This window comes from Aythya marila, assembly GCF_965140915.1.
Source record: "Aythya marila genome assembly, chromosome: 10".
NCBI classification, from domain to species: Eukaryota; Metazoa; Chordata; class Aves; order Anseriformes; family Anatidae; genus Aythya; species Aythya marila.
Genome location: NC_139051.1, coordinates 11,505,163 through 11,528,675, shown reverse-complemented (window position 1 = coordinate 11,528,675; position 23,513 = coordinate 11,505,163). Strand labels below are relative to the sequence as shown.

The 23,513-nt window shown below is 43.8% G+C and overlaps 2 protein-coding genes across 2 annotated transcripts in view; one reads left to right on the top strand and one right to left on the bottom strand.

The window, feature by feature from the left end:
- The window catches only part of KBTBD12 (kelch repeat and BTB domain containing 12), a 49,285-nt gene extending 45,226 nt beyond the window's left edge, over window positions 1-4,059 (bottom strand). Inside the window, exon 1 of the mRNA XM_082767854.1 lies at window positions 3,966-4,059. The gene's annotated coding sequence lies outside the window, so the exon portion shown is untranslated. The remainder of the gene's footprint in view (window positions 1-3,965) is intronic.
- A 183-nt stretch (window positions 4,060-4,242) lies between these two features.
- The window catches only part of MGLL (monoglyceride lipase), a 63,884-nt gene continuing 44,613 nt past the window's right edge, over window positions 4,243-23,513 (top strand). Inside the window, exons 1-2 of the mRNA XM_082767857.1 lie at window positions 4,243-4,452; window positions 5,008-5,146. Coding sequence (XP_082623983.1) covers window positions 4,443-4,452; window positions 5,008-5,146 — 149 coding nt within the window. The 5' untranslated portion in view covers window positions 4,243-4,442. The remainder of the gene's footprint in view (window positions 4,453-5,007; window positions 5,147-23,513) is intronic.

The window sequence follows — 23,513 nt, the reverse complement described above, 5'->3', positions numbered from 1 at the left end:
GAACATGTATTGCTTCTGTAATTAAAAGCAACTGGCTCTGAAATTAGCATATATGTAGGATGGGTCATTCTCTATACATCAGTTTAAAGGACTGAAACCTATATCCAAGCAGTGTATTTTTAAGTGGATATTTTTGGTCCTGTCAAATTAGTAGCACAGGCAGAATACCAATCACTTCACTCATATAGCTACTGTTTGCAGTCACAAATTTATAAGTGACTTCTAATGACAGCAGGATTTGCAGTATTTTTATTACCTCTATTACCTACAAAAAATTAGTGCTATATTTATCACTAATTATTTTCATTTACATGATAAAAATACTTTATTACTTCACTGTAGTTAGCATCTAGAGGTATTAAACCACTTGCAGCTTCCTCTAATAATTCTATTCCCTCTGTGATTAGAGCAAATGAAAACAGAAAAAGAAATTACTGATAAGCAACAAACTGATGGAAACCTGCAAGCTGTCTCTGTGGTACTCACATATTCCCGTGCTAACCCTTCAACCTTTCTCCATCTCACTTAGCAATAGTTTGAGAAGAGGTACATGGCACTGTAGAATTGCAGACCAATGCCAGGCTCATTTTCATTTCTACTGATATCATTAAGCTCAACTTGATCAATAAAACACTGTCCTTTAACATTTTCTTCCTCAGTCTGGTTTGCCCAATACCAAGTTTAGTTTTTGGCTTCAATGCATTAAAATAGATATTTTATAGGAAAACAGAAAGAATTGAGTTCAATGCCTACTCCAGGATATGTCTTACTCAGGATACCAACAGGCAAGCCAAGGCAGATTGCACCAATAAGATGACTAACTGGACTCTGTCTAGGGATAAATAAAACAAATAGCCAAAGAGAAGGGCAAAACCAAAAGCATGACTGCACTGACAGCTTTAGTGACATCGGGTTCTTTGCTTTTCACTTGATTTGAATTCTTCCTCTTCATGCTTCATCTATCCCTGTTTCCCATGTGCTCCCTCTTGTGCTGTCTGCTGCTCTCCAGCTGCTCCCTGCTTACTGTAAATTCAAGCATTTTTCTGTTGGAGGGGATTCTTCCACAACCATGTACTACTTAGGTATTTTGTCATTGCATCTTCCTCTATTATTTTTTTCCTCCTTTTCATCATCAAAAGTTCTCCTTGAGGTACTGTCCAGCAGAATCACACATGGCATAGCACCCACACTCCATCAAATCCCCCTCCCAGGCAATGCTCCTTCACAATTTAGGAGTGTGATACTGTCAACCAAAGCAGAGGGAACTCATAAAGTCTACTTACCTCTGCATTCCAACAAGATATGACCCATTAAAAATTCATTTTGTGAATGAAAACCTAATGACAAAGAAAATTCTCTCTCATTCCCCTGCCCCAAAATCAGAATTAAATTCCAGCCCTCCATGATGTCTCCCATCCATCCAGTGCTCCCCTTTCTTCTGTCTCCCCTTGTTGTCATAAAAACTTCTCATGACAGTTTTTTTTCCCTATCTTTTCATAAACTGATTCTTTTCCTAAAATTTGCCTCATTTGAAGGCCTAATCTTTTTCTTTGTACTCCTTAGACATCAATGGATTTGCTTAAATTAAGCAGGGTTCAGTCTTTAATAAAACAAACACCTTTCTCTTCAAAGTGTGATTACTGAGTTAGTGTAAAGATTCACCAAGTGTGTTTCTACTTTTTATTAAGAAGTTGGTTTAGCTTAAACTGTATTTCCAAAATGTATTTCACTCCACAGAGACAAGAGAAGTTGTTATAGTCTCTTAAATACTGCATGCTCACACATCCCTTTGATTTCTCACCAGGATCCCAGCATGCAATACATGCCCTGCTCAAGCCTTGTGTATTGTTTTGGTTTCTGCTGGGTGAATCCTTCAGACTCAATACAGTTTTCTCAGGTGGATTTTCATTCACAGCTTAAACTCCCTATGAATAAAATGCACGTAGTCATCGCTTGCATCTCATTCATTTTTATGATGTTATCACAAGACGGGAGGGAGGTGTGTGCTATCCATGCAAAGAAATGTCCCCAAATTCCTGTGGGCTCAAGAATGATGGAGAGAAGGAACTTATGGGTTGGTTCATGCTCCTCTCGTCCACTCCTGTGTGACAGTGAGACCCTGGGCCTGGCAGAGAGCGCAGGCTGGACCACAGCCCTGCTGCCATTATGCAGAGGTTGGCTGCATGGCAAGTGGGTCACACATCCGGGCTGACCAGGGCAGGCTCTCAAAGGCAGTATCCCATCCTTGTGTCCCAGCAAAGGTCATTTGCTTTCAGATGCTATTTTTATCTTGAATTATGGGCAGAGATTTTTCCTCGTCTTCCCCACCTCTCTGTGGCCCTGGGAACTCGGATATTCCCAGCACCACAGCGGGAGAGGAGCCTGCCCCTCGAATCAGGTTTCACAGACCGCTGTAGGGAAGCATAAAGTGTTCCTGGCTGATAAACTGTGTGAGCTGGGGAAGAGGGGTCTTCCCTTCTTTCTTCTCTTTTTAATCCAGTTATTATCTGATCTGCCTCCTTTAAATAAACAAACATGCCCTTGATTCTCCCAGCTCTGGAGCTGACTGGCGATAGCTCTTTAATACCACCCACCCCTGCGCAGCCGGTAGCTGGCCTAGCAAATTATACACCTCCAAGTACAGCTCCCAGGACTCTGGCCAAGACCCCATCTGACCTAAATCTTGCTCATTATAAGCAGCCATAAACGTTTTTTGTTAAACAATGGCACTTACAGGAATATGTAATTTTTCTTTTGTAGTTTATAACTAAAGCCCCCTCTAGGGCATTTAATATAAATGACACTGAAAGAGGAAAAAATCTGCTTTTGATTTCCTTTTTATTTTTTTGTATGGTCATCTCAGAGGTTTTGCATTTATTGTTATTATTGTTCGCATGTATTTTTTTCCTTCCTTCAGCCTTTGTTCAGAGGTTTGGACTTACTGAGCACATTGCCTAGCTTTAAGAAATATTGCAAAGAGCTGCCTCTTCTTAAAAAGCCCTGAGACCTGTAATTATATGTAGGCATCTAAAAATTAAAGTTTATATTATTAGCGTGATGAAACATAAAAGGCCTGAATCTGTGCTCTTAATACAAACAAATTGAAAGCACTCAATAAATGCTAAGCACTTACCAGTATTAAATGACAAAACTCAGTATCTGGATGCCTTTGGGCTGGGAAGCTATTTCAACCGTGGGGAAGCTTGCTGCGACAATTTTCATAAGCAAATGTCATGTGCCATAAAATATATCTCCAATTATACAGCTGTAACATATGTATTGAGTATGAGCTCTGGTAATTACCCGCACTACATCTGGTTAAATGTTGGATTGTTAAATCGCTTTTATGCACCAAGGGTGCAAACCAAGGTGCTGGGGTGCTCCTCCGAGCCTGGAAGACCCGAGCTTCCCTGCGTGTCCCATCTGACCCCAAAATTTGGCTTGGGGACCACAAAGGGAGATCCGTGCCGGGGATGCCCGGGAGGGGCAGGGGCAGGTGGAGCCCCGGCGGGTGAGGCCGAGCCGGTGAGGAGCCCCCCGAGCTGCACAGCCCCCGGGGAACCGGGGGGGGGACCGAGGGGATGGAAAAAGGGGGGGAAAGCGGGGTACAGCCACCGGTGCCCATCGCGCTGCTCCGCTCCTGGAGGGGTACTAGGGCAGCGAGCCGAGAAGAGAAAGACCTGAGCTGGAGTGGGTGCTTGAATCCTTCCTCCTCCTCCTCCTTTTCTCCTCCTCCCCTTTCTTCCTCCTCCTCTTTCTTCTCCTCCTCCTCTCCCCTTCCTCCTCCTCCTCCTCCTCCCTCCCTCTGGGCAAGTTGGGCTGCACCCGAGGCTGCTTGGCGGCGGGGCTCGCCGGGATAAAAGGATTCCCCCCCCCTCCAACCCCCGTCCCTCCATCCCTCGGCTCCCCCAGCCGCCGGGGCCGCGACCCCGCCGGCGGCAGCAGGCAGGAAAGTTGCAAACAACCTGCGGCCGCAGGAACTTTGCGCGCTGCCCCAGCTGCGTGCGTTCAAGGTGCCTTTGATGTGTGCAGCAGCTTCTGGAAAGCGGGCTGCAGCTTTTCCCACCCGCCAGCCCTCCCTCTCCCCACCCTTCCCCTCCCACTTCAGCCGCCACTTCAGCCCGCACACGCGATTTGTTTGAAGGGGAGGGGAAGGGAGGGGAGGGGGGGGGGGGAAGAGGGAGAGGAAAAAAAAAAAAAAAAAATAGTGATGAAATGAACAAGAAGTGGTGAAATTACCCAAGCGACTTTTCTCAAAGAGAGAGAGCAAAGCGGCGAGAGGAGCGGCGGCGAGCCCCGAGCAGCCCGCCCGGCACCGGAGCCCCCCGGGGGGGCTGCGTGCTCGGGGGGCTGTGAGAGCGGCTCCGCAGCGAGATGCGAAAAGCCTCAGCTGTTTGCCTCGCCATGCCGGCTTCCCACTAGAATGCCAAGCCTTGCACAGGATGAAAACAGGTTCGTTTCCATTTCTGCTGGGAAATGTTGCGCTCCCCACCGCCACCACCTTGCTGTTGGAGATGTCGGAGAAGATCTTCATGATGAAGCAGAGCCCTCTGCTGCTGCGAGCCCTCCGCTCTTCTTCGGAGATGTTGAGACAGAGATAAATCTTTTATGCAGCTGTCTTTTCATAGCTGTGGCGGTTGCCGTACAATCTGCACTTGATTGCAGCTAAAATATTCTTTTTAAGATCCGTTTCACAAATAAACACAGATGGGAGAAGTGGGAGAGGGAAAGCTGTACTGAAGTAGTAATGGTGGATTGATCTTCCTTCTTTCCCCCCCCCTTCAGTGTCCTCCCCCCCAAATGAGAGCCTTTTCTGAACAAAAATGCTCTGTTTCAGTTTAAAGCAGGAAAAATTTGGGGGACTGTTCGGATGGGGCTTTGGAGGGAGACTTCCATCAGTGGTGCTTGCCTTACTTTCCTGAATGTCCGTGGCTATCAAGCCCATCAGCCTCTGTCTTGCCTTCACCCTGTCTTAAAGTCTCTCTTGTTTCTTCTAACACCTTGCAGGTCATTCCTCCAGAATGCCAGAGGAAAGTTCGCCAAAGCGGAGTCCTCAAAACATCCCATACAAAGACCTGCCCCACATCATCAACGCTGACGGGCAGCATCTCTTCTGCAGGTACTGGAAGCCAGCAACAGCTGCCAGGTGAGCACTTCCAAGCAAATGCCCTTTTTGACTATCAGTAAATAAGACTCTCTTCATGTGATTATTATTTTTAGCTTGGCTGGCATGCCAGGGCTGTGTGCGTAGAGCTTCACAGAGCTGCTGAGAAGAGATGCCTCTCATCTGAGAGAGCTCCTACTGTGATGATTGTATTCCCCAAACCTTTACTCCCTCAAGTTTGCCTTACAGATGTGAACCAGAGTTACTTGAGCACAGCTGGCTTGGTTGGCAGTTTCAGTATGCTACCGGGTGGCACACGCAGGTGGCTGGTGCCTACCAGCAATGAACAAGTGTCTCCAAACTAATAGCACAGGCAATCAGGGAGGGATGAGATGATGGCTTACTGATGTCTACTCTTGTTAATTTTCTTACTGTCAACAAATAAAACAGCAGCATCTGACTTCAGTTTGAACAGTAATAGCACAAATCTCAGAGCAACAGGCAGGATTTGGTTTGACTACACTGCTTCTTGACTGCTTTTTTTTTTTTTTTAATTTATGGTTAATGAATGATTTAAGGACCTCTCACTGGAAACTGTCTGTGATTTCAAAACTAAACTCAGTAATAAACATAGACAAGGAATGAGATAGAGAAATGTAAATAATGTCTTTTTTCATAATTTACATAATCCCCTTACTGTAATGTCTTTCTGTGCTTATTATGTGCTGATTGTGATCTGCTATAGAAAGCTATCTGTGTTTTTCCCATAGTTATTTATGATTGTTCCTCTTTCTGTCAGTATCTGCTGTAAGATTCTGGCTTGATGTGTGTTTTACTACCACTAGTTGTACAGGTAGCTACTTTATAAAAGTCTGGATGTTGTTTTATTGTTTTCTTTTAGTTCAGGCCAACAGGAAAAGCTATGTTGATCTTTTTAAATTTAAGTTTAAACAACTAATAAACAGTTGCAGGAAAAGTGGTTCAAGCTCAAAAGGAGTCCCACCTTTTCCTTGACCACCCAGTAAGTCAGACAACTTGTGCCCGCCAACCAAAGGGGCAACACGAGTGGCTTACAGACGGGTGGTGGCGAGCACCTAAGCAGTGTACGCTGCCACCTTGTCCCCAGGGAGCAGCACTGTGCAGCCACCCCCCTGTAGCTCTGTTGCACTTCTTGGGCTCTAGGACATGGGACTATGGGACTTGGCTTAAGATCACCAGGTCCACGATGCATTTTATAGTAACCTCTAATCACTGCCTTTCAGAAACAGAGAGGAAAGTTTTTGGCACTGGTGTTTTACATATCCTTTGCACCAGCCTGAAGATTTCCTCTACTAGAGAGGGAAAAAAAAAAAAAAAAAAAGCTATCAAAACAAGCTTCTACTGTGAAATCAGGCTGTCTCATATTGTAATGCTAATTAATCATTAACTGCCCACAATGTTCTTCACCCAGTAGTGGAATTACTTTCTCTTTTCATGTTTAATTTCTTAGCAAATTAGTAGTGAGTGGAGGGGTCTTTGATCAAGAAATGAAAGGCTGATAAAGAACTGAGAGTTAAAACTTGGTCTAAGTCCTCTGGGTAGTTATTTTTTTTACGGCTCTGTGCACCAAGCAGTTAATTGAGAGAGCCTGCCCTAGTTTTGTAACAACAAAAGTAGATGGGATCAGTGTTGCTCATTTACAAGTGGTTCCTAAGTGCATGTATGTGTGTGTGTCTGTGTGTGTTTGTGTGTTTGTGTTTAAGGAGGAGGCGTGCTGTTTATTATTAGCTCTTTTGGCATTGTTATGTACGAGAGAGATTGGAAGTGACTGAGCAGCAAGTTAGTGCCTGGATTCTACAGTCAAGAATGCTCCCGAAGTGCTTTGATAGGCAAACCAAAAATACATTTTTTCCCTCTCACTTTTGAGAAGCAGCTCAGCTTTTTTCTGCTTCATATGTAGAAGCTTGGCAACTTTCATCTAATTTTAAATGTTCAGCAAAAATGATCTATATATATGTAGAGGGAGAGAGAGACACCTCAGGGGACTTTTACTGGCCTGTTACAATTATTCTATTTCAAATACTGAAGGTAATTCTTTCAATCTTCTAACTCAATTGTTGATTCGGGTTGAAATCTTAACACTAATGAATGATGCTATAGCAGTCAAACGGTGGGATCTTGCATTGATCCATTATGCATCTAGTCCCAGCCAGGGCTGCAGAAATACCTTTTCTCTGCAGATGCCCAAAGGTTATCATTGACTTGGCTTCAATTAGAACAGAACTTACCATCCTTGATCCACCCCCCGGGGAGAAAAAAAACGGGATATCTGCCAAAGGAAAAATTAAAAAGTAGCACTAGCCTGGGGTTGAAGAGCAAACAATGGCTAGATGCTCTCTGAGAGTGGGGCCAGCCAGCAGACATTGCCCTTCAGAGCTGGCGCTTCTCTTTTATCTCCTCAAACGGGCACACAAAGGTGGATAAAGGCTGTGCCGGACTAATGTGCTGTAGCATTAAAGGAAAAAAAAAAAAAAAAAAAAGGTTTGTCAGGAAGATGGGAAATTTTGTAAGGCTCTTTTGCTTCACGGGCACAAATATCCAGGCTCTGATCCTGCGTGGTGTTGATCCGACTGATCAGCCCGTGCTGGTGCACATATGGATGCTTTGTTGTAAGTGCCACCGAGGCCAAGGTTGTGGTGTGTGTGAAAGGCACCTATTGTGAGTTCCTCAGCAGGGTCTGCTTTGTTTCAGAGGGGGATTTAGGTGATTACTTCGCAGGAAGCTGACACACAAAGGCACTCAGATGTCACAGTGATTAGATGGGGTAGATAGAGTAGATATTAATGGGACTAAGGAAGGGGAGTGACAGTGTTTTTGCTTCTTTTTGGGGTGGGAAGTCACTCCCAAGAGGAGAGCCACGGACAGGGTGTCTTGTACTGCTTGCTGGCGGCAATGCAGGTGCAGCTTCCCTGGCCAGCAGCCCTGCAAGCTACCCTTCTTGTTGGGCCAGTTTCAGCCGAAAATGTAATTAAGTGGTCATGCTGAATGCGGCCGGGAGGAATATGTGGTTATGTTCTGGTGTAGTTTTCTTCAGTTGTGCCAAGAGCAAGGTTTGTGGAGCATGACAGAAGGTAACTGGTGCTCACTGGTGAGGCAGAGCTTAGGGTCTGGGGAGGCAGAAAGTTTTCAGGACCGTGTAATGCTGTTTGGAGGAACTAAATCGGTGGTACCAAAACAGGCTGATCTCATGCCTGTGGCGTGTCCCGGTAGCTGAGGAAATCCTACTTAATGGAAACACGTTTTTGTGTAAACAAAAACAACAGCTCCATGCAAGGTTAAAACCCCTGCCACCACCCTGAGCCATCTGAGTCAAAACATGAGGTAAGAGGAGGTGAGGAATTAAGAACCGCGCTCTGTTCCCAGCTCTCAGACAAAGCTGCTAAGAATAGAGGTGGGATGAGGAAGGGGAAGGAAAGTCAGGAGAAGTCAAGATATTTCCTTTGAGGCCCCAGAAGGGCTTGGAGATGACCTTCTTTTCCTCTCTGCTCTGTATCGTCGTAGCCTTGTCTGGATGCTTCAGCTGAATCGCTGCCTAGATAAGTATAAACAGTTTGTGCTGGGGCACTTTCAGCCCCTCTGTGTGACCTCAAATAAACCCTGTGAGATTTGTTGACCCAGCTTAGTTTTTGAAAGGTGCTGATAGCCTGCAGCCACCGTTGACTTCAAGCAGAGACAGTGATTCTCAGCGCTCGCCCTATAAATAAGCATAAACCAGTTGCTCTAGGTTGGATGCTCAATGCTTGAGGTGCTCGCAGTTAGAAGATATCCTCAATATCCAGACATCCTCGTATCTGAGCTTCCTCATCAGTCAAACAGAAATCATTATCTGGCTAGTTAGCACGATGCTTGTGTGCCTCCTCACGTAGGGGTCTCCGAGTGCACTTAGATGATTGCTGGCAATTGAAGTACACTGCCCGAGGAGGCTGCCTGAAGCTGAGACACATGTGCGGGCCACATATGTTTTCCTGGCTGATTGTTAATGTACAGTGAAATGGTGTGGCTCAACCTTAGACATTGTGACCATGGTTTAGGTGGATAGAGTGCAATTGTCGGAGTAAACACTGTATTTGTTGGAGTTCTCTCAGTTCTAAACATGCAAAGTGTGATTAAAAACACAAAATGAAACAAACAAAAACCACCCTCTTTTCTATCTGCTTTTTTTTTTTTTCTTCTCAGAAATGCCTGTCATTCTTTCGACTTGCTAGCAATAAAAGAGCAAGCCAATAAGGAGAAAATATATTTCTCTCTTCCCGAAGGACTTTGCAGAAGTGCCTGTGGTGCAGAAATACAAACTGCCTTTATATCTGAACTGGCCCTTAAATTGTGAATATTGCTTGCTGATTTTGGCACCTCGTTATCAGCATTTCCATGGCATTTCCAGAAGAACAGCACTGCTCCCAGCGTGAGCAGATGACAAGGCTGAATTTGACTTTCAGACCCTTCCAAAATGACTAAAGAAATAAATAAACTGGAGTGAAGTCAAAGGAAAGGAAACGGAGTCACTAATTGTAACGTCTCTAATTATACTGTGCTAGTCTCTTGAAATACTTGCGGGAATTTCTAATTCAGTGCCACTCTGGAAGAACACTTTTGTTTGTGCTAATGAGGTCAACTTCAAACTAATGCATAAGGGCCAAATTTGTGTGGTGCAAAGTGACTGATGTCAGCATCGTCTATCGTAGGATGAATCGAGCTCTCTGTGTGTCTGATCACATCATACACAGTGCTCAGGGGAAATAAGAGCTTTTTGCTTAACGATTATCATTGTCGAACCAACATTCCAGGCTTTTTGTGCTATATTGCTATCGCCTGAGTTTCTAAAGCCTCCCTTTTCCAATTCATCAGCTGTATGTGTTCCTTAAATTCTTATGTTCTTTTTGCTCTATATGACTGTCTTATTCAGTGTGAATGGGGGCAAGCTTTCATGATTTCTTGTCCATTTCCAGGGGGTGGGCAAATTAATAAACCAGCTTCGCCTAAGAGGGACGCTTTGACAGGTAGGAGAGCAGCTCTGGTTCTTGCTGTGGGTGCTTCCAGCAGCTTTTCTTAATAGAATAGTTTTTTTTCAGTCCCTACAGGAATATCTGACAGAAGCAAATCTGCTTTTGTTTTTTTTTTCCACGGAATCCAAGGAAAAAGGCAAATAGCAAAGAGAATAACAGTGGTTATTAAACTGCCACTTTTAGTCATTGCACTGTTAGGATCAGTTTCTAAGCACAAATGTGCAACTTCCTGCAGGACAGTGCAACTACACGCATGCTGGTGTGTGGGAAAAAGGTGACTTTAGGAGTTCCTTGTGGTGAATCTCTAAAATTTCATTAAAATGTCATCCTGGTCCTGACATGACAATTTTGGTTCTCTCTGCCACTAACCTGATGAAGCCTTGGAAACTGTGCTATCCAACACAGTCAATGTCAGATGTAGAGGTAGAGGAAAAGAACAAAAATGATCTTGAGATTGTGCTGAGAACCTAAGTTTCTGCTCATTATTCTGCCAGACACTGAAGGCTGAGCAAATGTTGCTCCTCTGGTGCAAGTAATTAAATTCATTTAAATTGGATTACGAGTGTGGTGATCAGTACTGGCTTTGTACTATGACCCAATAGAGGTCATAGTACAAAGCCAGTACAAAGCCATAGTACAAAGCCAGAGACCCTCCAGGTCTCTAGCCCAAGCAGGCCAGGCCCTGCACTGACTCTCCGCTTAGCCTTTGTTGCATAAATTTCCTTCATGGCATCAAACTGGGAGCACTTTAAGCCAGTTAAGTTTTAAGGGTGGTGCCAAAGTTGAACTTGACAAACTCATCAACTCTATCAGGCTTCCAGATGCAAGAGCCCATGAAATATATAGTTTTAGATGAAGTAATACAAGCAGTTGCACACAGTTCCTTGCCTCAATTTCTTCAGTACTCTTGAACATCCCTTGGGAACACAAAAGAGCTTTTCTAGATCATCACAAACACATCTACAAGAGTTGGCTGGTAGAGATGTATTGGCTAGAAGAGGGTATTTTTCTAGATGCCAGTTGCAGAGGATTTGGCCTGTGTCTCCTTGGAAGTTCCCCTCAAGCTGCAGTGCCTTTGTGCTTTTCAGAGCCAGCATCTGATCTTTTTGTTCTTCTAGGGAAATTGCATTGTTCTAAGAGCTGTCCCTGCAGACACATTTGGCTGAGTTGCCTTCCTAGGTCCAGGCATCCCATTGTCCTAATGTGCTTTCACTTGAATGGAGCCATTAGTGTTTAACAACCTTCCATTGTCGCTTATCCAAAAGATGTGACAAAACTCTGACAGCAAATGGCTGATTCTCCTTACCCTAAAGTATCCAAAGAAATACTGTTCCATCCTACTCATAGATTCCTTAAATTATGTTTAGGCTGATCCCTTGCCTCATCACAACTCAGACTTACACCCTTGACTATACCCATACATCCCTGCCCCTACTCTGCCAGCACCACTGCTGTGACACTCTATCAATATGGTTTATTAACCTACAGGGAGGAATTTACCAGCACCAGGGTAACTTTTCTGATGATATCAATACCTCGAGTAAAACCATACTTCAAGAATACTTACACTGGAATGACAGAGACTCCCCTTCTTCGTAATAGGCACTTGCTCTCCAGTCAGGATCTGTCTTCATTTCTGTGTGGCATACCCTCACTTGATGATGGGAGCGAGACTCTGAATCCTCTGAATCTGAAAGTGATGGCAAAGGCCGATGGCTGGACCTAGAAAATTTAGTATCAGAAAACAGAATACAGAAGTCAACGAGGAGCAGAGAACAGGCAAAAAACACAGTCAAGACTCTCAATTGCCAATGGCACAATGACCATAAATTTAAATAATTGGACTCTTAATTTCTCTGTGCTTTTGTTTCCTCATCTAAAATTGGGTATAGTCATACAGGTTAATGATGTAAGCAAGGTGACAGATTGGTGCTAGAGAGAGTAGATTATTCATTGAGGTTTGGTGGTTGAAGAGTGATTGATGTTTGAAGAGAGATTTAAAAAGTCTACTAAGTGATGCATTAGTTGTTCTCGGCTTTTCAGCTACGACTAAATTGCCTCAGCAGCAATCCACTAAAAAAAAAAGACAAGTGAGGGGAAAAAAAAAAAAAAAAAAAAGGAACAAAATATTGACAACTGGTCTAGAGCCAGCCATTCACTGGTAATAAGGTAGTGATCATTTGCTGCAATACTGTGTATAGATAGGCAAGGAGAAAATGCACAAACTACTATAGAGTTAATAAACAAAAAAGATTACTGAGCTTTTTCAGCCACGTATGTGTCCTATGCTAAAAAGAGTTTGCTCTGTATTTTTTGTCTCTTCCTTGTTCAAGCTTGAAGACTGCAGAGTGAGGGAAAAAAAAAAAATTAAACCTTTGGCCCTTTATAGAGCAGAAAGTTGGTTAAATTTTCTCTAAGTGACAGCAGGTTAGCTAGTTCACCAGCCAGAAAGACGGGTTTATTTTTATTATTCTTCAACATATTTTTTACTTTTCTTATTCAAAACAATCTCAGCGAGGTTTCAAATTCACTTGTCAAAATCCAGAAATCTGCAGTAGCTTAATTTGCTGGGCTAAACGAGTGAGGAGTGATGAGGAAGCAGTAAGTAATTAAATTGTGTTGGAGATAACATCTAGCTGACTTAATGGTTAAGCTTTTTCTTCTTTTTCTTTTCTTTTTTTTTTTTTTTTAGTTTTGTGTGAGAGCTAGTCTACAATACTTGGAGTAATAAAAACTGTGTTCTGAGCAGCACGAGCAGCATTCATAATCTCATTTTATTAAAAGGATAGTCAAGGGTCAACCTTCAGTCATCATCTGTCCCTCTCCAAATGGTTTTAGCGAGGAGCACCAAGCATCTAAAACCAGGTTGACCTGAAAATGCACACATCATCTTTCTGACATGATTAGCTGCCCACAGGTTCATCAGGACAGAAAGCTTTTTTAAAATTGTTGATCTCCTTCCAGGTTCACCATGTTGTTGGGCATGTAGCACAGGACTGGAGCTCAGGGAAAGCATGGGAACACCTTGGCTCTGCTGCTGAGTTCTCACTGACTGCTGTAGGGTCAGGTTTTGACACACAGTGTGCCCATCCCTGCTCTGGCATGCTGTGTTGCTGTGAGCAAGGCTTTTCACCTCTTGTGCTCGGTTTACGTGGCACTTGGTAGGCAGGGTCGGCCCTTGCTTGGGGCAGGGTTGCAGGCGAGAGGACCTCTGGAGGGTCCCGTTCAACACTGCGTTACGTGGCTCTACAACAGGCATAGCTGCACCCTTTGTAAAGAATTCTGGGTTTTATGAATGAGGAGTATTGTACAAAAGCCAGCTGTTGTTATTATTTATGCTGTTTATTTACTGGTCACATTTCTCTGAGCTGAGGGATGGAAAAAAAAAACAGTCAGCAGATTCACTTTGTTTATATTCATTTTCACTTTCTGTGTTTGGAGAATGTTAATTTGCTAAACACTACTCCTTCCCCTAAAGCCCCTAGTTTTCCTCAGCCTGTAGAAACATTGCATCACTCCTAGGCATTAGTATCCATTTCTCTTTTGTAAGCACCATGTAAGGGTTCTGACCTCCAAAGCTTTGCTTCTTGGTCTGTGCATTTTCCTGATGCTTTAGGAGAGGTGATCCCATCACTCAGCACACCTAAACATAACATCAAGTCTTGTTTGAGTTTTGTTAAATCCCAAAGGTTTTCAGATATGCCCCTTATTTTCCTGCCCTCCCCAGCTACATGGGCAGTTGGAGAACCCACCTGAACAGAGCTGAGGTCTCCCTCCCTTGCCATGACCCCACATGCAAAAGCTTGACCCTCATCTGAGACCCTGTGTCTCTCACGCCTGTGGTGATGCACCTGATAAAGCTCTGCCTGGTCCTGCTGCAGGCTGCAGCAGATGCACGCCTTGTGATCCCACAAATGGTGGCTTGGAATTTGGCAGAAGGGAAGCTTAGGAGAGAAGACAGAGCACCTTCCCTGTTGCTCTCTCCCCCATCACCTCTGGCTCTTCCTTTGCCAGCAATCCAGAGGAGATGGAGCCAGACTAGCAGTGTTGGGTTAATAATTCTAGTGTTAACAGTGTTTGGTCTTGGTATTGTTGAGGCTTTCAAGAAATGGTCCCAAATACGTGGTACTTTTCTGTTTCTGGTGAAGCCATCCACAGAAAACAGAGCGTTCCCACAGCAGAATAACAGCTTGTGGTTTAAATAAATGTTGTTATTTCTGCTTTGCTGTAGGTGTACATGTATGTTTTGGTTCAGTGACTGCCAGATACTGTAAATGAGTATTGATTTCCTTTTCTATTTTAAGCTTTTCTGCAGAAAAGGCATCCCACATGCCTTTAGCTTTCTTTGCCTCTACCTAAAGCGATTGCAGCCAATGATATATCTGACTAAATACCTCTTAATTTCAGTGTTATCAGTCATCCTTATTTCAGCAGTTGCACCCCAAGTTGTCCAGGTCCTCCTTCAACTTCTGGAGTTTAAAGCTATTACATCTGGCTACTTTTTGAGAGCAAATCAGCAAGACAATATTTAGATCTGGTGGCAAGCAGTTCCTTATCTACATTGGTGTGGCAGCCCTCCCTGCCATAGGGACACTGCCTGGGAGCTGGAAACGAAAGAGCATTTCAGAAAACAAACCTAACATAACTAAATTCTTTGGACAAACATGTTAGCTCAGTATGACCAAGAAATAACACAGACCTGAATTTGGCAACTGTAGGCAGAAGTTTCTTTCCGTTTGTTAGCTTGTAAATCATCCGTAGGTAAACCATTGCACCTCAACTGTGTTTCAAATTTACATTGGTTCGAGGCATGAATAAATGTTTCAGCTTTTAAAGCACATGTTCCAGCAATCACTCCCTTCGCAGGATTACTGTGTGTCACGTTTAGCTGTTTACTTTCAACTTTCTTTCATACCTCAGGTCTACGGCAAATGTGGAATACTAAATTAATTGGAACATGCTCAAAGCCTTGGCAAACGCTTTGCCTGTGACATTGCTAATTTCCCAGAGGAATAGTTCCTGATATTGATTTTGACAGAGCCTGTAAAACCTCTCTCTGCAAAGGTTCTTCTCATAGCTTGGCAGGGCAGGAGTGCAGCTCTGGGATGTGCTGAGAGAGGATTATTCATTGGAAATTAATGTGCTTAATCTCAAAGTATGCTAAAATATATGTAACTGCTTTCTGATTAAGAAATCAATCCTTGAGTTTCTGTCTCTGAGTTTATGGGCTAATCCCATGCTGACTTTTGGAAAATCACACAGAAAACAGCTGGTTATTTGGAGACTCATGTTATCTCTGACATCCAAACTGGAATTTTGTAAGTGTGCAGGAAGTAATCAAGAGCTCCTGAGCACGTTATGGTGGTATTGCCTGGTACAAGCCATGCTATCAGGTCTAAGCATTTCAGGGAACTGAAGTTTTACATTTTGCTTTAGACCATGGCCACACGTGGGATTTGTACAGTCAGGGCTTTATTAGAAAGTAATAAAAGCATGCTGTCTCAGGGTCACAGGACAGCTACAGTGTCATCGCCTTTCTCGCTCCCTACTTATTCACAGATCTCTTCAAAGCTAGTGGAAGATTTACCCAAGTAAGCCCAAAATGCCCAATCAAAGTACTTTGGTTGTGCAGTCTTTGTTACAAGAAGTGGCTTGGAAACACTCTGATCCTTTTGTGCCAAGTGTACTCTTTTCTGTTTCTTCCCTGTACAGGTGCCAGTGTAATGACCTGAATCCTTCCTCTAATAACTGTTTCATTATTATTTGTCATGAGTTTTCTGCTCCATCCACTCCCTGAAATAACAGTTTGAGACGAGAGACGATTAGAGCTATGGCTAGAGTCTAAGATATGGATGATCCCATTTTTAAGAGCCATTGATTCTGTGGGGAGACTGGCAATGAAGAGCCCCTTGCTCACATGAACCCAGGTTCAGACCACAAATGATGTCCAACTCCTGGCTCAACCAGAAGCCCTCACCTTGATACACAAATACTGCAATCTAACCCTATCTCCTGTGCTTACGTAAAAAGGTGAGATTAAATTGTCAAAATGGGGCTTGGTTGTAACATCAAGAACATTCTTGCATGGCCTGAATTGATGCCTTAATTAAGCACACCTTCCCTTCTAGAAAGCCTGCTTTGTCTTTCCGGGTTGAGTTGGATGTGTCAAGCTACAAGCTCAGAGCATCAGTAAGGAGCGACTTGCACTGCCACTGGAACTGTTGGACCAGTGCTTTGGATATGCCCCAACTCTAAGTGAGCTCAGTAACAAAGAACAGTTTTTACACAGCTACTCTGAGCCAGTCATACCTTTATACGGAAAAATCTTTTTGTTCAGTGAACAAGTTTAGTGCTCAAGTGGTGAGTGGAGCTGAGTTTAAGCAGTAGCAAGTGTGCAGTAGAAGTCTTCTGGCCTTTAATTGCAGCTCTTGTGCTTTGGAAGGACAGTCTGCTTAATTACACAAGCCTTTCTTTTTCCAAGGGTTCATATCACCCAGCAGTGCCTGCATTTTGATTTCAACAAGAAACTGCCACAAGACTGGATAAACTGTAATTTTTGTCCCTTTGCAAATCAGTAGAGGCTCGGTGCAAGCCCAGGAAAGAGGAGGGGGAGACCTGCAAGAACTGTTCTTGTTCTTACTTTCCATTTCTGTTTCCTCGTCAAGAATCATGGTCCTACAGCCATCTGCAGTGGCTTTGCTTCCCAGTGAAAATTAGTTTGAAAATTAGCAACAAGTCTTTTATTTTTCCTGATTTCCAGGTGGATTTATGTCAGAAACTCTTTTGCTTCTTTGAATATTCCCCACCCACACCTTAAAAGTTATCTATATATTTTGAGTGTGATTTCAGATTGACTTGAATTTTGCAGCTGATGTCTCCACTTTGAATAATGCTTTGCAGAGTCTTCTGAGCAAGACACCGAATACTTTGTGCATTCATCCTTGTAGCTCCCCTTGGAAGATATGACCTCCATTTTATCTCCCCTGTGCACAAGGACGTGCATGGGGCTGCCCTTTGCACTGCAGACGGGCTGAAGCAGAGCGAAGTACAGCACTGGGCTGTCTGATCCCAGCCTTTCTCCCAGCCAGGCCCAGCAGCAGTTGTGCCAGGGCTCACCTCAAGTGATCCCTGCCTCAGTCATGTGAGCGATGCCTACACTTGTCTCTTTGGAAATAGAAGGCCTAATTCATCTTTCAAGGATTCCTGCACTCTGTAGAAGGGCAGCAGCAGGAGGAAAGCGCAGCTCCAGACCAGAGTGCTTGCCTGTCTCACACATTCAGAGCAGCGGGTCTGCCAGGAACAATCCCATCTCTGATATCAAAGTGGGGGAGTGTCCCCCTGAGGCAATCCCCATAAACCTAGGATCCATTCACTTCGGTTTTATTCAAAAAGGGGTGGGAAGATCCTGCCTATGAATTTCAAATTACACACCACACACTTCACCTCTGATCTCAGCCTTGTGTACCCTAAAATACTACTTCAAAGCTTCCTTGAAACAGAATGCAGCTGGTCAGAAATGTTAACTTTGCAGAGATCTGTCCGGAGCTATGCAGTTGCAAGGTTCAGATAATTTCTTCCCACCTCTCCTGAAGTTTCCTTCATCTCTTTTCCCTATATTAGACCATTCATGAGTTATTTGCGGCGGGGGCGTGCTTTTCAAGGAGCTACAATAAATCAGCATAAGCTGTTTCTCCACATTGTTTTGTGCTGGCTCTGGCTAGATCCTGTTGAGCCTTTTGTTTTGAAATATGTCTGTACTGCCCGGTTCTGTCTCTTCTCTCTTGATTTATGGTATCTACACTTTCTGGTCTTTGTTGAATAGCCATGGTACTTCTCCTGGAGGTCATGGCAGTTCTCAAATCTCCTCCTAACCCCATTGTTGTGATTTTGAACTGCATTGTGAGCCTGGCTTGCAGACATGCATGTGAACAGCTGCTGAAGGCAAGAGCGTTGCTCACGGAAGCAGGCACAGATGTTAAGACTGAGCCCTAAGTCTCCATGATGTTAAGCAGTAGGATGCTGCCCAAACTAACAGCAGCACCTCTGGGCAGGCTTGAATGGGAACTCCCAAGCCTGGGTAAATGGGGGAAAGGGAGGAGGTAGTTTGCTGGAGGGGTCTATTTTTAAATTGTCTGTTTAGGATCTGAACTGGAGTGAAGCCACTGATTCTACTAGACTAAGACAAAGTACATCAAACAGAAATGTGCAGAATCCTAAATCCCCACAAGCCCTATAAAATCAAGCAGAAACGTTGTAGTGCAACCACAGCACACAGTCCTTCAACACAGCCTCCGGCACTTGGAGGTGTTTCACAGGCTGAACTGCTACAGTCTTGAGCTACTGCTTGCCTCAGTCTGTCTGGAAGAGGCAAAGGTTCCTCCAAATTTAGATCCTGGGGAGGTATCTGTGCTGATCACAGATGGCTTTTGAAGATCTCCAAAGAGGGAGACTCCAATCATGCTACAATGTCTGTGGTATTTAGAGAAGGTCAATGTGGGCTTGACTCCAGACTATTGCTATTCTGACTTGCTTTTTTTTTTTTTTTTTTTTTTTTTTTCTTGAGGTGGGAAAAGTAGCAGTAGAACTGCTAGTGTAAGGTAACATCATTAAACTCCAATGACAGCTGAAAAGAGGTGACTGCCCAGATTATGGACCTATGTAGGCCAGCAGAGCAAAGCCTAAGAATGTGTTTCTCTAAAAAGTTGAACAAAAGAGCAAGCAAAGCACTTGAGCTTAATGAAACATGCCTCCTTGAAACATGGGCTGAAATTAGGAGCAAGGTCATTGCCTCTTGTGCCTTCAGAGGGACATAACTCAGAGAGTTTCCTGGAGACAGAAGAACAGCAAGAAGGGACACACCTGACTCCAACATAAATTTTCCTGTCTAACCAGAGTCACCAGCCTGAATATTTGGCTAACTGCGTAGGTCACAAGTGTGCACAATGTGAGAGAAACTCCCATAACTTTTTGTAACCCCTGCCCACTGCCAAGTTCTGCCAGGGTCTCGTAGGTCAGCAGATCACCTCAGGGAAGAAAATAACAAAATAAAAAAATAAATAAAAAGGTGCAAAAGCTGACTCAAATGACAGAGACTTCAGGTCTACACCCAAAGCAAGAGGCTCTAGAGACCTCCAGAGGAGAGATGACCCATGTCTTTTCCAGCGAACAAAATTCATTCTTCATTACATGTTCTTGGAAATGATTAGCTGGAAGTTTCCAAGAAAGAGGTCATCTTTAACTGAATACCAAGGGTAGAAAATTGGAATTACGGTTAAATACTGACAAAATTGCAATCTGCTGAGTGCATAATTCTATTATAGGGACGGAAAAGGAAAGGATTTATATATATATAAATCTTCATAATCAGTGAGGACTACTAACCCAGCTAACACAAGTGTGCATACCTATAATAGATTTTCTTGACAATATCCTGTAGAAGCAAAATCAACATAAACAACACTAAATTTTTAATAACTTTAAAAGGTTTGTGATCAACTATTCTGTCCCTTGTCCAAAAATGTCACCAGTGAAATGTTTTTGATAAATAAGTGTTCATTGTTCGCCATATTTCTAAGAGTCAGGCTGATACTGGCTACAAGGGAGCTAATAAATCAGTTGGAACAAGACAACCAAACCTAATGCTCACTTTCAGTAAGCCAGTGATTTTCTGGCAGCCTCACTGACTCAGAGCTTTCCTATCAGTTAATTAAAAAAAAAATACTTTAGGAATTTGGTGTCAAGTATTCAAAACTGCAAATATCAGATGTTCTTTGTTAGAGTTGATCTGGTTCTAGCAAAAACATACATAATATCAAATGAATGCATGGTTGCCTTACATAGAATAACATGGTATTAGGTCAGGTTGTGAGGGCCTGGTTCAGGAAATCACTTCCGCATGTGACTAAATCAGTCCTAACTCAGAACAGCATTTATAAATCCTTTTTTTAAAGTTCAATCTTGTACGTTTTAAGTCCCACTGACTTTCATGAGTCGAAGGGAGTTTCCTGAGGTTAAGAAAGTACTTAAATATTGTTCTGAAGAGGGATGTTTTGGAATGGGGTGGAAAAGATTGAATTTTTTGTATATGCAGTCACAGGAAGCTTGTCATCATTTCTTTGGTCTAGTCTCAGTGTTCTGGGTTATTTTCTGGCAATAAAGGAGCATTCATGGGGTCCCACAGAAATGTTTCGGTACCCAGAGGACACGATGTTAAGATCATAGCATCCTGCTCGCAACCTTCCACATCTAGTTTGACTTCCACACAATTTTTGTGGCCCTGTCTCAACCAGGAATAAGCAAGAACATGTGTCTTGCACCCTAGAACATGTGTCTTGCACCTTGCCCTTCCAGAGAAGGGCGACGAAGCTGGTGAGGGGCCTGGAGAACAAGTCCTACGAGGAGCAGCTGAGGGAGCTGGGCTTGTTCAGCCTGGAGAAGAGGAGGCTCAGGGGCGACCTTATCGCTCTCTATGGGTACCTCAAGGGAGGCTGTAGCGAGGTGGGGGTTGGCCTGTTCTCCCACGTGCCTGGTGACAGGACGAGGGGGAATGGGCTTAAGTTGAGCCAGGGGAGTTTTAGGTTAGATGTTAGGAAGAACTTCTTTACTGAAAGGGTTGTGAGGCATTGGAACAGGCTGCCCAGGGAAGTGGCGGAGTCACCATCCCTGGAAGTCTTCAAAAGACGTTTAGATGTAGAGCTTAGGGATATGGTTTAGTGGAGGACTGGTTAGTGTTAGGTCAGAGGTTGGACTCAATGATCTTGAGGTCTCTTCCAACCAAGAAATTCTGTGATTCTGTGATTCTGTGATTCTAGCAGGACCCCAGCCCTGAGTTTTGTTCATGGCCCTCAGACGCCATAGCACATCAGCTGTCTGAGTTTTGTTTTAAGTTTTGTTTTCTCTATTGAGCCCTGCTTTAAGAGAGCTCTCACTCAGTTGTGTAAGCTCTGTGCCACCATTTGTTTTTCCCTCAATTCTTCTTCTGCAATTGACTGTGGAATTACATCTATAAACATTCGTACTGTTGCAACAGGGCTAAGCAGAGGTGGCAACGTGCCCAGCAGTAAAGGTGGGATCCACTACAACTGGTTCTGCTCTTGCACCTATGCCTGAATACCTGCCCTGCAAGGGCTGCTCCCCACGCAAGAAGGCAAATATTGGATGGTGTGTGCTAACAGTGATAAATTCACAAGAATCGAAAGCAGCTTAAAGCTTAGATCAGCTGATGACCTCTCTGAGAAGCAGGATGGAAAAACAATGCATTCCTCTGATGCTGCTCACACCGCCTTTCTTTATGCCATAGCCTGAGCTCTACCACTCCTAATTTCTACTTTTCTTCCTGGTGCAGCAAAGTGTATCTGCATCTGTCCTGCACACAGGGCACCTCTGGGTGCTGCTTGCTCAGTAAGGAGCTGCTGCAGCACAGGAGGACTAACAGCAATCATGGATAACTGGCCCAGTGGAGATGTGGGAGCAGGGGCTGGTCTCTGGTATACACCATTACCCCCTGATGGCAAATCAATAAACACAGCCCGTAATTGAACTGACTGGTAAAAAAAAGACAAATATTGTCCTGCCCACTTGTTCTGCTAAGTAACCACATCTGTTTGCCAAGCTGTGCAGTACCAGGAGACAGAAACCTGCAGGTTTCCTCCTCCTGAGCTAGGAGGAGGAGGCTATGGGAAGGGCAGGGATCTGTGAAAAAGGTTGCTTTTGCAAACAGTCAATAAAGCTGGTTTCATTTAATATCCATAATTGCTACTCTACTGGTTGCTTACTGCAACACAAATGCTTACTCATGCTCCAGGTTACACCTTGGCTTTGTGTGAAGACACACCTGTGGAGTGTGGGGAAATTGTGCTCTTGTGTGATCAGGTGCACACTAGGTGCTTTCATGAGCAGAATTCAAAACAATGTTTTGGCAGCATTTTGAGATATTTAGGAATTCAGTTCCCTCAGCCAAAGCCAGCAGGAGCATCCAAAGATGTGTCAGGTGGCCCTGCCTGCGGTTAGAGATGAATTCATGGGTTCAGGCACAGGTCAGTCTTTACAAGAATCACAGAGTGTGAACGATGTTTTCTACCTGAGATGTGTGTGTTTGCAAGGATTTCACTGGTGAAATTGCAAGAGCTGGAGGTGAAGAAATTTCTCCCTGGGATCAATTTGATACAAGACCAATACACAAGCCTTGCTTAAACAAAACTTACAAAGGCAATGCAGTCACAAAAACAAAACAAACAACAACAACAAAGCCACACCACACCTTAAAACCTGCTGGGTTTCTATATTAATTTTAAACGACTCGCAGAAACACCTCTGCTGAAAGCAATCTCTGATATTTCATGTTTCTTTCTTCCCAGCCATTGCAAAAGGAAGGAGCACACTGCGATTCAAGAGCAGAGGTGTCTGCAAAAATGTTTACATACAGTAAAGAACTGCTGTCAGTCAAACTAATCACTCGCTGTATTTCCATGCCAGCTTGCCAGTGAAAATATGTGCACCACGTATTTGTTATACTGCCTTCAGGTATTCTCTGCCAAATCTAGACTTGTTTTGCAATGGAAAATGGAAGATTAGGGGAAACAGCTAAATCCTACAATCCTGGCTCTGATGATGCTCAGACTAACTTCAGTTTTCCAGGTCACTGTGTAAAATGCATGACCCCTGTGCATAGAGACCCTGAAGCTGGCCCCAGAGACCTGTGTAGAAGTAACCTGGGTTTTAGTCAGTACATCTCCTACTTTTCATTACACACCAGCAAAACAAGCTATGTCTGTGTGGACATAACAGTTTGGAAATTTCACTCCACATTTATGACACCACGTTTTCATAGGATAAAACCTTTAAAAGCACCTAAGTCATCTTGACAGCTTCTGCCATTAGGGATCTTAAGGCACAAGCAATCTCGGGAATTTTATTCAGTATTTTGCTCAATTCTGTAATGCCTGACATTTTTCATGCTGGAATGAGAGGAGAGGTTGCAGGAACACCTTGCTGCTTTGAGGAATGGAGTTCTTTCTTTTCTCACAGAAGATGAGGGGGCTGAGCATCTTAGCAGGATGCTGTCAGGCGAAGTCGTGGTGCTGCAGCAGTGTGAATGAGAGCAAAATTAGGGCTTTGCTGTCAGGGTGATGAAATAGCAGAAAGCATTCCCTGGCAGAGTTCTCTTCACCAGCTTCCCATTAGGTTTCATTCACTTGATGCATTTCAGTGCATATATTCAAATCATATTTCTCTGAGAAATGAAGGGCCATATGCACTCAGCCAAGCTGCACCTTACTCCCTGTGCCTAGTCAGCAGAAAAAAAAGGTAGATCCTGTAAAGAGTAACAGGGGGCTTAAATAAAACCCTGAGGAGAAAAGCTGCCAAGA